Here is a 12,375-nt window from a genome sequence, read left to right as displayed (position 1 = left end):
TCGGTACGAATGTGTCGACATGTTTGAGGAGGAAAATGAGTTGGAGGCGGAGCAATTGCCTATTATACAGTTGTCACCCCCTGGGGAGTCGACACCTGAGTGGATGAGCTTATGGAAGGAATTGCGTGACAGGGTCAGCTCGTTACGACAGACAGTTGACGACATGAGACAGCCGGCTACTCAGCTTGTGCCTGTCCAAGGGTCTCAAACGCCATCAGGGGCGTTAAAACGCCCGCTACCTCAAATGGCAGACACAGACACGGATACTGACTCCAGTGTCGACGATGATGAGACAAACGTGACTTCCACTAGGGCCACACGTTACATGATTGAAGCAATGAAAAATGTATTGCATATCTCTGATAATACAAGTACCACTAAAAAGGGTATTATGTTTGGTGAGAAAAAACTGCCTGTAGTTTTTCCTGTATCCGAGGAATTAAATGAAGTGTGTGATGAGGCGTGGGTTTCCCCCGATAAAAAACTGATAATTCCTAAAAGGTTATTGGCATCGTACCCTTTCCCGCCAGAGGATAGGGCACGTTGGGAAACACCCCCTAGGGTGGATAACGCGCTCACACGTTTGTCAAAACAGGTAGCACTACCCTCTCCTGATACGGCCGCCCTAAAGGAACCTGCCGATAGAAAGCTGGAGAATATCCTAAAATGTATATACTCTCACACGGGTGTGATACTGCGACCAGCAATCGCCTCAGCCTGGATGTGCAGTGCGGGCCTGGCGTGGTCGGATTCCCTGACTGAAAATATTGATACCCTAGATAGGGACAGTATATTACTGACTATAGAGCATTTGAAGGATGCATTTCTATATATGCGTGATGCACAGAGGGATATTTGCCGTCTGGCATCAAGAGTTAGCGCGCTGTCCATTTCTGCTAGAAGAGGTTTATGGACGCGGCAGTGGTCAGGTGATGCGGATTCTAAAAGGCACATGGAAGTATTGCCTTATAAGGGGGAGGAGTTATTTGGGGTAGGTCTATCAGACCTGGTAGCCACGGCAACTGCTGGAAAATCCACATTTTTACCCCAGGTAGCTTCTCAACCTAAGAAGACGCCGTATTATCAGGCGCAGTCCTTTCGGCCCCATAAGGGCAAGCGGGCAAAAGGCGCCTTATTTATGCCCCGTGGCAGAGGGAGAGGAAAAAGGCTGCAACAAACAGCCAGTTCCCTGGAACAAAAGCCCTCTCCCGCCTCCGCAAAGTCCTCAGCATGACGCTGGGGCTTTACAAGCAGACACGGTGGGGGCCCGTCTCAAGAAGTTCAGTGCGCAGTGGGCCCACTCGCAAGTGGACCCCTGGATCCTTCAAGTGGTATCTCAGGGGTACAAATTGGAATTCGAGACGTCTCCCCCTCGCCGTTTTCTAAAGTCTTCTTTACCGACGTCTCCCTCAGACAGGGAGGCAGTATTGGATGCCATTCACAAGCTGTATTCCCAGTAGGTGATAATCAAGGTACCCTCCTACAACAGGGAAAGGGGTACTATTCACACTATTTGTGGTACCGAAGCCGGACGGCTCGGTGAGACCAATTTTAAACCTAAAATCCTTGAACACTTACATACAAAGGTTCAAATTCAAGATGGAGTCACTCAGAGCAGTGATTGCAAACCTGGAAGACGGGGACTATATGGTGTCTCTGGACATCAAAGATGCTTACCTACATGTCCCAATTTGCCCTTCTCACCAAGGGTACCTCAGGTTTGTGGTACAGAACTGTCACTATCAGTTTCAGACGCTGCCGTTTGGATTGTCCACGGCACCCCGGGTCTTTACCAAGGTAATGGCCGAAATGATGATACTCCTTCGAAGGAAGGGAGTTTTAGTTATCCCTTACTTGGACGATCTCCTGATAAGGGCAAGATCCAGGGAACAGTTGGAAGTCGGGGTAGCACTATCTCAGATAGTGCTGCGCTAGCACGGTTGGATTCTCAATATTCCAAAATCTCAGCTGATCCCGACTACCCGACTCCTATTCCTAGGGATGATCCTGGACACAGTCCAGAAAAAGGTGTTTCTCCCGGAGGAGAAAGCCAGGGAGTTATCCGAACTAGTCAGGAATCTCCTAAAACCAGGCCAAGTCTCAGTGCATCAATGCACAAGGGTCCTGGGAAAGATGGTGGCTTCTTACGAAGCAATCCCATTCGGCAGATTCCACGCAAGAACCTTCCAGTGGGATCTGCTAGACAAATGGTCCGGGTCGCATCTTCAGATGCATCAGCGGATAATCTTGTCACCAAGGACAAGGGTGCCTCTCCTGTGGTGGTTGCAGAGTGCTCATCTTCTAGAGGGCCGCAGATTCGGCTTTCAGGACTGGGTCCTGGTGACCACGGATGCCAGCCTGAGAGGCTGGGGAGCAGTCACACAGGGACGAAATTTCCAGGGCTTGTGGTCAAGCCTGGAGACATCACTCCACATAAATATCCTGGAGCTAAGGGCCATCTACAACGCTCTAAGCCTAGCAAGACCTCTGCTTCAAGGTCAGCCTGTGCTGATCCAGTCAGACAACATCACGGCAGTCGCCCACGTAAACAGACAGGGCGGCACAAGAAGCAGGAGGGCAATGACAGAAGTTGCAAGGATTCTTCGCTGGGCGGAAAATCATGTGATAGCACTGTCAGCAGTGTTCATTCCGGGAGTGGACAACTGGGAAGCAGACTTCCTCAGCAGACACGACCTCCATCCGGGGGAGTGGGGACTTCACCCAGAAGTCTTCCACATGATTGTGAACCGTTGGGAAAAACCAAAGGTGGACATGATGGCGTCCCGCCTCAACAAAAAACTGGACAGGTATTGTGCCAGGTCAAGAGACCCTCAGGCAATAGCTGTGGATGCTCTGGTAACACCGTGGGTGTACCAGTCAGTGTATGTGTTCCCTCCTCTGCCTCTCATACCCAAGGTACTGAGGATCATAAGAAGGAGAGGAGTAAGGACTATACTCGTGGCTCCGGATTGGCCAAGAAGGACTTGGTACCCGGAACTTCAAGAGATGCTCACAGAGAAGTGGCCTCTACCTCTAAGAAAGGACCTGCTTCAGCAGGGACCCTGTCTGTTCCAAGACTTACCGCGGCTGCGTTTGACGGCATGGCGGTTGAACGCTGGATCCTGAAGGAAAAAGGCATTCCGGATGAAGTCATCCCTACCCTGATCAAAGCCAGGAAGGATGTAACCGTGCAACATTATCACCGGATTTGGCGTAAATATGTTGCGTGGTGCGAGGCCAGGAAGGCCCCTACAGAGGAATTTCAACTGGGTCGTTTCCTACATTTCCTGCAAACAGGACTGTCTATGGGCCTAAAATTAGGGTCCATTAAGGTTCAAATTTCGGCCCTGTCGATTTTCTTCCAGAAAGAACTGGCTTCAGTTCCTGAAGTTTAGACGTTTGTCAAGGGGGTACTGCATATACAGCCTCCTTTTGTGCCTCCGGTGGCACCTTGGGATCTCAATGTAGTTTTGGGTTTCCTAAAATCACATTGGTTTGAACCACTCTCCACTGTGGACTTAAAATATATCACTTGGAAAGTGGTAATGTTGTTAGCCCTGGCTTCAGCCAGGCGTGTCTCAGAATTGGCGGCTTTATCCTATAAAAGCCCTTACCTAATTTTTCATACGGACAGGGCAGAATTGAGGACCCGTCCTCAATTTCTCCCTAAGGTGGTTTCAGCATTTCATTTGAACCAGCCTATTGTGGTGCCTGCGGCTACTAGGGACTTGGAGGACTCCAAGTTGCTGGACGTAGTCAGGGCCCTGAAAATATGTTTCCAGGACGGCTGGAGTCAGAAAGACTGACTCGCTGTTTATATTGTATGCACCCAACAAGCTGGGTGCTCCTGCTTCTAAGCAGACTATTGCTCGTTGGATTTGCAGTACAATTCAGCTTGCACATTCTGTGGCAGGCCTGCCACAGCCTAAATCTGTAAAAGCCCATTCCACAAGGAAGGTGGGCTCATCTTGGGCGGCTGCCCGAGGGGTCTCGGCGTTACAACTTTGCCGAGCAGCTACTTGGTCAGGGGCAAACACGTTTGCTAAATTCTACAAATTTGATACCCTGGCTGAGGAGGACCTGGAGTTCTCTCATTCGGTGCTGCAGAGTCATCCGCACTCTCCCGCCCGTTTGGGAGCTTTGGTATAATCCCCATGGTCCTTACGGAGTTCCCAGCATCCACTAGGACGTTAGAGAAAATAAGAATTTACTTACCGATAATTCTATTTCTCATAGTCCGTAGTGGATGCTGGGCGCCCATCCCAAGTGCGGATTGTCTGCAATACTTGTACATAGTTATTGTTACAAAAATCGGGTTATTATTGTTGTGAGCCATCTTTTCAGAGGCTCCTCTGTTATCATGCTGTTAACTGGGTTCAGATCACAGGTTGTACGGTGTGATTGGTGTGGCTGGTATGAGTCTTACCCGGGATTCAAAATCCTTCCTTATTGTGTACGCTCGTCCGGGCACAGTATCCTAACTGAGGCTTGGAGGAGGGTCATAGGGGGAGGAGCCAGTGCACACCAGGTGTCCTAAAGCTTTTACTTTTGTGCCCAGTCTCCTGCGGAGCCGCTAATCCCCATGGTCCTTACGGAGTTCCCAGCATCCACTACGGACTATGAGAAATAGAATTATCGGTAAGTAAATTCTTATTTTTCCATACCTTGGCGGTTTCTGTTGAGCTACCCGTTTCCAGAGTTTGACGTCTAAATGGGAAAATCCACCGGCTGTGGATTCCTCTGTGTCAAAACTTTCTAAAAAAATAAAAATTCCAGTACTAGCTGCTACGACGCTTAAAGACCCGTCAGAGCGTAAGCTAGAAACAATGCTAAAGTCAATGTATACAGTAGTAGGGGTGTTGCTTAGGCCTGCTTTGGTTGGAGTTTGGGTTAACAAGGATGTAGTTGCGTGGGCAACACAGCTCTAGTTGGGCCTACAAGAAGACCACCTTATACTTCTAGCAGATCACATATGTGAATCTGCTGAATATCTAGGCACGGCTTCTATGGACGTCGGGCAGGTTAGTTCTCGCCTTTCAGCATCACTAATTGCGGCACGATGTGCACTTTGGCTGCGTTCTTGGCAGGTGGAGACAGAGTCCAAACGAGGAATAGAAGCGTTGCCTTATGCTGGCGAGATGTTGTTTGGTCCGGAATTGGACAAATGGATTTCTCAGGCCACTGGGGGGAGAGTCTTTTTTCCTACCATTGCCTACACAGGTTCCTAAACGGAAATACTCGGGACCAGCGTTCAAATCCTTTATACCTCAGTCTTTTCGAGGCCGTGATAGAGGAACAACCACACACGGTAGACATGGTAGAGGATGTGGTTTTCAACACCTCTAACCCGTAGTCAGGACCCTAAGACCGCCGATAAGCCAGTGGCATAACGGGCTTCCAGCCCATCTCCGATCTTCAGTTGTGGGAGCACGCCTTCAGACATTTCACTTGGCGTGGTTTCAGACATACACAGATGGGTGGATCCGCAATTTAGTGTTCAAAGGTTACAAAATAGAGTTCGATTGTCTTCCACCAATGCGATTTTTCTAGACGGGTCTGCCTGTGTCAGAAGACAAAAAGGCAGTTCGGCAGACCGCGATTCAGTCTCTCGTAGATTCAGCAGTTTTGATTTCGGTTCCAGTTCACCAACAGGGTCAAGGTTATTATTCCAGTCTTTTTGTAGTTCCAAAGCCGGATGGCTCTGTCAGACCGATATTGAACCTAAAGGGGCTCAATCAGTACGTCACTTACTACAGATTCAAGATGGAATCCCTGCGGTCAGCGATTGCAGGTTTAGAGCCACAGGAGTTCATAATTTCGCTGGATCTCAAAGATGCGTACTTACACATTCCAATTTGGCCAGCGCATCAGGTGTACTTAAGTACAGCAAACCATTATCAATTTCAGGCTCTACCGTTTGGCCTCTCAGCGCCTCGGGTATTCACAAAAGTGATGTCTGTGGTGATTGCTCATCTCAGATCCATGGGAGTGATAAAAGTCCGTACTTAAACGATCTGCTCATCAAAGCTCCGTCTCAACAGATACTCTTCAACATGCCTTACTGACATACAATGTACTAGTTCAGCAAGGTTGGATTGTCAACTTCAAGAAATCACATCTGATTCCGTCGCAACGACTTCAATTCCTAGCAATGATTCTCAAAACGGTGGATCAACGAATTTACCTGCCAGAACAGAAGGTACACAGTATTCGTCATCTGGTACAATTAGTGCTCAAACCACGGACAGTCTCGGTACATTTGTGCATTCGACTGTTAGGAAAGATGATGGCGTCTTTCGAAGCACTCCAGTACAGAAGATTTCACTCGCGTCCTTTTCCACTGGATGTTCTCGCACAGTGGTCAGGGTCGCATCTACAAATTCATCAGATGGTGCGGTTGTCTCCAAGGGCCAGAGTATCACTACTCTGGTGGCTCCAAGTACACAATCTCACCGCAGGGAAAAGGTTCGGAGTCTGGAATTGGATAGTTCTAACGACGGACGCGAGTCTCAGAGGTTTGGGAGCAGTGGTCCAAAATTGTCAGCTTCAGGGTCTCTGGTCAGACCAAGAAAGATTACTGTCAATAAATGTGCTTGAACTCAGGGCAATTTACAACGCACTGCGACGGGCAGTGCACATGCTCCAGTCTCAGACGGTCCAGTCAGGCAACGCGACAACAGTCGCATACATCAACAAACATGGAGGTACACAGTCGCATGGCCATGCGGGAAGTTGCTCGAATCCTCAATTGGGCCGAGCTTCACCAGGTGATATTGTCGGCAGTGTTCATTTCAGGAGTGGACAACTGGGAGGCAGATTATCTCTCAGCCGTCAGGATTTTCATCCAGGATAATGGGCTTTACATCCAGAAGTGTTTCGCATGTTGGTCCAGAGGTGGGGTTACCCACAGGTGGATCTAATGGCATCTCGCCAAAATCATCAAACATCCCAGTATGTGTCCAGATCATGAGATCCAAAGGCAGTGGCAGTGGATGCTCTCACGATCACGTGGCCGTACAGGATCATGTATCTGTTTCCACCGTTTCCGCTGCTTCCTCGGTTGCTAAAGCGGATCAAACGAGAGTCCACGACAGTCATACCTGTGGCGCCTCATTGACCCTCGAGAGCATGGTTCTTGGATCTCCGCGGGCTACTCGCAGATGATCCTTGGCCGCTCCCGCTATGTCCGGACCTGTTACAACAGGGTCCGTTCCTTTATCCGGCTGCGTTTGACAGGATGGCTGTTGAAACCGCCGTCTTAAGAAGAGAGGGCATTCCAGAATCTGTTATACCAACCATGTTGCGTGCTAGGAAGCCAGTTACGGCAGCTCATTATCACAGGATTTGGAGTGCCTATATAGGGTGGTGTGAAGCTCGGAAGTTTCCGACATCTTTCAAGTTATCCCGTCTTTTGCTATTTTTACAGACTGGGTTAGATGGAGGACTACGTTTATCTACACTAACTGTGCAGGTCTCGGCCTTGTCAATTTACTTTCAAAGGCGTTTGGTCCTTTTGCCAACAGCACACACTTTCCTGCAAGGTGTCCTCAAAGTACAACCTCCATTTATACCACCTACAGCTCCATGGGACTTGAATCTGGTTTTAGATTTTTTACAGTCTTCACTTTTTGAACCCTTACAACAAGTGGATGTTAAGTTTCTCACTTGGAAAACAGTTTTTCTGCTAGCCTTAGCTTCAGCAAGACGTGTTTCAGAATTGGGTGCCTTGTCATGCAAGCCACCGTATCTGGTGTTTCATGATAGAGCGGAACTTCGGACGAATCCCGCTTTCCTACCAAAGGTGGTATCTTTTCATATCAATCAACCAATCGTAGTTCCGGTATTATCAGAAAGTGCAGGAACTCCAGCTACTTTGGATGTGGTACGCGCACTACGTGTTTATGTATCCCGAACGTCTACAGTTCGTAAGACGGATACATTGTTTGTTCTCTATGATGCTGCCAAGATGGGTTGGCCAGCTTCTAAGCAGACCTTATCCAGATGGATTATACTGACTATACGTCAGGCTTACCTTCATGCTAGGCTACAACCGCCTACATCAGTTTCTGCTCATTCCACACGTTCTGTGGGAACTTCATGGGCAGCAGGTCGTGGAGCTTCTACGACACAGCTTTGACGTGCGGCTACATGGTCATCAGTGCACACGTTTGTGCGCTTTTACAAGTTTGATACGTTTGCGGCATCAGCATCTAGCTTTGGCCGTCTAGTGTTACAGGTGCCAAACAGCTCTCCCGCCCAGGAGGGAAACTTTGGTACGTCCCAAGAGTACTCCAGTGACCCCTAGTGGATGAAAAAGAAAATAGGATTTTGGTACTTACCAGATAAATCCTTTTCTTTTAATCCACAGGGGGCACTGGACGCCCACCCAGAGCAGTTTTACCTGTCTTGTGGTAAGTTCAGTAGATCTTATGGTAACACATTCTCACCGACTTGCTCAAATGTTAAGGTGATTGTTATCTATTGTCGTGTCAACTGTTTAGTTTTCCGTTATGTGTCAACTTCATTGTTGTCAGTTATGTTATATGTAATTCTCCATTGGTTATCCTCTCTATCTCTCATATTCGGCTCAGTAAAAACACTGAGGTACCTTTGGGAGTATGGAGGGGGAGGATGGTTACTAATTTAAATATTTAAATGTGCCTATCCCTGCTAACGCCCCGTCCATATCACAAGAGTACTCCAGTGACCCCTGTGGATTCAAAGAAAAAGACTTATCTGGTAAGTACCAAAATCCTATTTTTGCTAGCCGTGTCAGGGGCAAAAAGCCCCTTATCATGTGGTTTTAGAAGGGAACAGGTGATGGAGTCAGTCTTTCCAAATCCTGTATTACCAGAGCCTGTGTGTTGTCGGAGGCTGTGTGTTTGGCAGCGGGAGCTGGTTATGCCAGCAGAGCCTGGGCAGCAGGTATTGTGAAGGTGCTGGGAGGTCCGCTGGCATAATCTTATAGCTGCAGATGACAGGATATAGCTGCTGGGACATCACCGTGTTGGTGAAGCACAGTGACCATGCGGCTGGGACTCAGAAGAGTGTGCTGCCGTTGTCAACCTGAAGTCCTGGTAGGATCTGTATTATACTGGAGTAACGGCCTCTGATGAGTTTTTCGGGACCCTGCTGGGACTTTTGGGGAGACTGGTTTTCAATCTGTTATTATTATTATGCTTTATATGGCGCCACAAAGGATCCGCAGCGCCCAATTCCAGAGTACATAAACAAGTAACCAAAACAGGAAAACAGCGACTTAAAGTTGAAAACAATACAGGACAAGTACAGGGTATATAGACATGGCTGCAGCAGCAGATGACACTGACACAAGTATCAGGGCGGCAGGAACTGAGGGATTTGGTGCCGTCAAAGGCGTATGGAGTAGAAGATGGTTTTAAGTAAGAGAAGGGAAGAGGGCCCTGCTGGTGAGAGCTTACTGCTATTAAGAGATATTGGTAGATACTCTTTGTTGATTGTGTGATGTCACCTAGGAGGTTTGTGAAGCATCTTCTTATCTGTGTGAACGCTGTATGTAAGGGTGCTCCAAAAATAAAGGTGGGCTTTATGTCCTAAATCCAGTACCCTCACATCCCCCGCCCGTCACCTGGGCATCATTATGCTGGACTCAGGCCAACGTGTAGATATGCGACACTGGTTCTTCCACTTATGTTTTGCTTCTTCTTTTCAGGATGCTTTACAGGAACAGTACCTCCAAGAGGGATTATATCCTGGTACCCAGATCGTGCCCTCCCGCCGGCCTTGGACCCTCCTCAACTTTTTGTTCTGGGCAACACTTCTCCTATCTCCCCTGTTCTCATTTGGAATTGGCATCTTTGCCAGTGGTTCTCCCCTTCTAATCCTTTCCTTCATGGGCTTCATCTGGGCAGGTAACCAGATATTACATATTGTGCCTGTGGCATGGAGTGTTACCCTCATTCTAGAGGTATCTTTTCTTCTAATGAACCTGTTTTTCCTTTTCTCATAGCCTCCTTTGCTGTGCGCCGCCTGATTGGGGTGACGGAGATTGAGCGAGGTTCTAGTTACGGTAACAGTGAGGTGAAGAAGAAGAAGAATTAGCTGCAGGCACCACATACCTAAGGCAGTTTGAACTTTATCTTGGTTTCTTACTAACATGAACTGAGGGGGTAGTCTGCCTTTCAGGGCCTCCATCCTGGACTGGCACCATGAGTCAATAGGAACCTGCCATTTCATAGGTGCAAGAACAGCTGCAACGCCAGAGGATATATTACCCCTACTCTGTGCCCTCTGCTCCTCCTCCCATGATGGTGGAGTCCACGTTACCTTTACTCTATGCCCTGTGCTCCTCCCCTGATGGCTGAGCCCACGTTACCCCTACTCTATGCCATCTTCTCCTTGTCCCCTGATAGCTGAGTCCAGGTTACCCTTACTCTATGCCCTCTGCTCCTCTTCCCCTGATGGCGGAGTCCACGTTACCCCTACTCTATGCCCTCTGCTCCTCCTCCCCTGATGGCGGAGTCCACGTTACCCGTACTCTCTGCTCTCTACTCCTCCTCCCCTGATGGCTGAGTCAACTTTACCACTACTCTATGCCATCTGCTCCTCTTCCTCCCCTGATGGCTGATTCCATGTTACCCCCTACTCTGTGCCCTATGCTCCTCCTCCCCTGATGGCTGAGTCCACGTTACCCCTACTCTATGCTATCTGCTCCTCCTCCCCTGATGGCTGAGTCCATGTTACCCCTACTCTATGCTCTCTGCTCCTCCTCCCCTGATGGCTGAGTCCACGTTACTCCTACTCTATGCCATCTGCTCCTCCTCCCCTGATGGCTGAGTCCACGTTACCCCTACTCTATGCCATCTGCTCCTCCTCCCATTATGGCTAAGTCCACGTTACCCCAACTCTATGCCCTCTGCTCCTCCTCCCATTATGGCTGAGTCCACGTTACCCCTACTCTATGCCATCTGCTCCTCCTCCCATTATGGCTGAGTCCACGTTACCCCTACTCTATGCCATCTGCTTCTCCTCCCATTATGGCTGAGTCCATGTTACCCCTACTCTATGCCCTCTGCTCCTCCTCCCCTGATGGCTGAGTCCACGTTACCCCTACTCTGTGCCCTCCGTTCTCCTTATCACTAGGTCCATCTTATTGCCCCTACACAATGCCCAGTGCCTCTTCTCTGCTCTCCCCTTATCTCTTGTTCCCTGTATACCCCCTTTCTTTATCACTCATGATGTATGCCATTGCTGGCATGGGTGTATACTGCCCCTCCTGTGTGCCCTCTGCTCCTCCATGTTTGTGGGACCACCTTCCCTTAATCCAGCCCCCCCCCCCTCCTTCTGTTTAATACCTGGACTTTTTCCCGTAGTATTACTGAGAGAATTCTCATCAGGTACTGTTGTATCTCCGCCCACCCCCAGTGTTGCAGAGGAAACGGGGGCTCCTGACACACTGGAATGACGCTAATCTGAGCCGGCCCCCGGTGTGAAGCCTGCCGTGCCGCTGTTGTAACGTCCAGAGCCACAGATCTATGCCCACAGTACACTGCAGTCAGGACTGGCGCCGGTGTATGAGTGTGAATGAATGTTATTTCTGTATATGCACAAACCACTCCGTTATGTGTGAAGGAATTGTCTGGACCTTCATCTCTCTCCGGAACCCTCAGGGCAGCTCTCCTCTTCCCACGCTCACCTGTGGCATCATGTCTCTGGCACGGGAAGGGCTGGCACCGCCGCGGGGCACGGGACGTCTGTGTCATAGTATGTGACTACCTCTGCCAGGGATTAGTGCTTTAGACCTTAACATGTCATTAGCATGTAACAAACCAGACTGACAACTTCACACTAATATCATATATGACATATCATCCACTAGGGAGGAGAATACTGCATGTAGGGGTTAATCCTGTGTGTCATACGGGTGTGAGTGGCCAGAGAGACGCGTGAGCAGACTGTAGTGTTGCTTTATGTCGCTGCCCGTGTGATCACCTTTATCTCCCCTGTAAAGAGACGTTAGGAGTAACAATAAAGAGCTGAAACAAGACGTGGTGTCACCCGGCTCCAGGATCACTGCTTCATGTGGGGGCTGTGCTAGAGCTGGGGGGGGGTTATACAGGGGGATGTGTATGGGATAGGGATACAGTGGTGTTGGGTGCAAGACTGGGGGATGGTGGGGACTGTTAGAGTAGGGGGTATGGATATGGGGGGGATACAGGGATATGTATGGGATAGGGATACAGTAGGGTGTTGGATGCAGGACTGGGGGATGGTGGGGGCTGTGTTAGAGTAGTGGGTATGGATATGGGGGGGATATAGGGATATGTATGGGATAGGGATACAGTAGGGTGTTGGATGCAGGACTGGGGGATGGTGGGAGCTGTGTTAGAGTAGGGG

At 49.3% G+C, this 12,375-nt stretch overlaps 1 protein-coding gene across 3 annotated transcripts in view; it reads left to right on the top strand.

Moving 5' to 3' along the window:
* AGPAT3 (1-acylglycerol-3-phosphate O-acyltransferase 3) overlaps positions 1–12,025 on the top strand; it is a 262,014-nt gene extending 249,989 nt beyond the window's left edge. For all 3 annotated transcript variants that reach the window (XM_063956906.1, XM_063956905.1, XM_063956907.1), the window contains 2 exons: positions 9,692–9,890; positions 9,989–12,025. In XM_063956906.1, coding sequence (XP_063812976.1) covers positions 9,692–9,890; positions 9,989–10,080 — 291 coding nt within the window. In that variant the 3' untranslated portion in view covers positions 10,081–12,025. The remainder of the gene's footprint in view (positions 1–9,691; positions 9,891–9,988) is intronic.
* Positions 12,026–12,375: the final 350 nt, after the last annotated feature.

Source organism: Pseudophryne corroboree, chromosome 2 (genome assembly GCF_028390025.1).
Source record: "Pseudophryne corroboree isolate aPseCor3 chromosome 2, aPseCor3.hap2, whole genome shotgun sequence".
In the NCBI taxonomy this organism is placed as follows: Eukaryota; Metazoa; Chordata; class Amphibia; order Anura; family Myobatrachidae; genus Pseudophryne; species Pseudophryne corroboree.
Note: the sequence above shows the minus strand (reverse complement) of the source record. Positions and strands in the feature narration are given on the sequence as shown.